Source organism: Rhagoletis pomonella, unplaced genomic scaffold, assembly GCF_013731165.1.
Source record: "Rhagoletis pomonella isolate Grant_MI unplaced genomic scaffold, Rhpom_1.0 Rhpom_scaffold_00002, whole genome shotgun sequence".
In the NCBI taxonomy this organism is placed as follows: domain Eukaryota; kingdom Metazoa; phylum Arthropoda; class Insecta; order Diptera; family Tephritidae; genus Rhagoletis; species Rhagoletis pomonella.
Genome location: NW_023458556.1, coordinates 65,936,134 through 65,938,025, shown reverse-complemented (window position 1 = coordinate 65,938,025; position 1,892 = coordinate 65,936,134). Strand labels below are relative to the sequence as shown.

Sequence of the window (1,892 nt, the reverse complement as noted above, 5' to 3'; positions counted from 1 at the left end):
TCCGAGATTTATTTAGGCAGCTGAGGCAACATTATCAACTGCCTAAAAGCTTTATCGATCCTACGAAGAACCGTTTTCAGTTACAAAATCGACCGGTATGAACCAGTGCTATGTATGTGCTCCTACAAGAATCAGAAGACTTCTCGGAGACGAGGTGTTTGAGACTTAAACTCAGCTTCATTGATTGTATTTTTTAAAAAAGAGTCCCAAAAATTCGTCATAAAAAAATCGGCATACAATTTTTGGGTACATCTTTCGGGGTTGTTGCGACCAACGGGATTTGGTGGACATGCAATAAGCTATATATTCTGGCATAACCATTTTTTTTTCCATAACCAAAGTCTTTTAGACGGGTTATACATTTTAGGCCTTAAACGCCTTTCAGCAGACCATGCTGCGATTAGGAAAGGTCCTCAATTGTTGTGCACCCCAATAGTATCATTCAGGAATAACTCACAGGATTCAGTTATGAAAGTGTCGTTATAGTTAGATCTTTCGCAGGACTTATCAGGTAATTAATTCTGACTTGCTGACGATTATATTTATCTACTTGTGAACAAACTTTTTCAAAAAAACCTTGCTACCTATCTACTATTTTATTGTAGCAAAAAGTCAATCTACTACTCGCACTTCGACCAATACTTAATCCCATATTCTGTCAGCGGCACTTTAATCGAAACTGCATTTTTTATTTAGCTTATTACATAGCCACCCTGTATGTAGCGGCCATTTTCCATGGCAGCTGCAACTGCAACTGCAATTGAATTAATAAATTCACCATTTAACAATTGGGCTTGAAATAGTGATCCACGTATATATCTACGTACATCAAGTGTGTACATATGTATGTACTCTCGTATGTAAAAGCAATGACTTTCACATTAAGTACATTAGAGCACAGGATTTCTCCATTACAAAATTCAAAAGGTCGCACCCTCTCGCGAACAACAATATTTTGCACTTTTGCTTTTTTGTGCAACGGAGACACTGTCATAGCGAGATCGTTAAACAAAAGTATAAAAAAATACTGTAGGTATAACCAGCTGGACGCGAAGCGGGAGAAAAGGGTGTGCGTTCATCAAAAAAAAATAAAAATAAAAAAATAAAAATACTACCAACAAAAAATGTCGAATAGCTGAGATGTAACGCGTAATTTCCCCTAAAATAAGCACAACCAGCGGTAACAGCCACAGCAAAGGACATAAAAGGACACGCACACATGTAAACGCATTCCCATCCTTACCGATTGAGAACAATAGCCGAACGGCTTAGGACTCGCTTTCGCTGTGCCTGCACAATAGAGATTGGGCGCAGCATAACATAGACGCACAGGAACATACGCAGTTACCTACAATTTACGCTTGTCGTATAAATTCGTCTATGTATGTACATACATGTGTAATATAGTAAATACTATGTACATGTGTTGGTATATAACATCTTCCTTGCCAACCTTTTCCATAGCTGTTCTCGGGTGCGCTCGTGTACCACCACCCGATCAACAGAGTAGGCAGACTTGCGTGTTAGAAAGCAACCCTGAAATCGTACGGATATGTAGGTAGGTATGTATCTAGGTACCTACAGTATCGGTCATATTTATAGCACGCCATTTCAAAGTGATATTGTGTGCCACTTATATTTATTTATTAATTTTTAAGAATTTTCAATTAAAATTTGGTTCATTCTCAGACAAACCCCATATATACCCAAGTTTAACAATTTGTAGAAAACTTCAAAAAAGTGCAACAAAATTTCACCTAAATTTCAAACTTTTTTCTCGGAAGTGCTAGAATTTTTTTGAGTACACAGTTTTTTAGCCCCTGCAATTTTAGTCTGATAATGTGCAAATTTCAAGTGGCTACTAATTACCGTTAATTTTTTAGAATTTTTTT

The 1,892-nt window shown here is 37.1% G+C and overlaps 1 protein-coding gene across 1 annotated transcript in view; it reads right to left on the bottom strand.

Annotated features, from left to right (window-relative positions):
- Positions 1–692: 692 nt before the first annotated feature.
- The window catches only part of LOC118754260 (POU domain, class 3, transcription factor 2-like), a 22,427-nt gene continuing 21,227 nt past the window's right edge, over positions 693–1,892 (bottom strand). The window contains exon 4 of the mRNA XM_036489129.1: positions 693–754. Within this exon, the coding sequence (XP_036345022.1) occupies positions 693–754 (62 nt within the window). The remainder of the gene's footprint in view (positions 755–1,892) is intronic.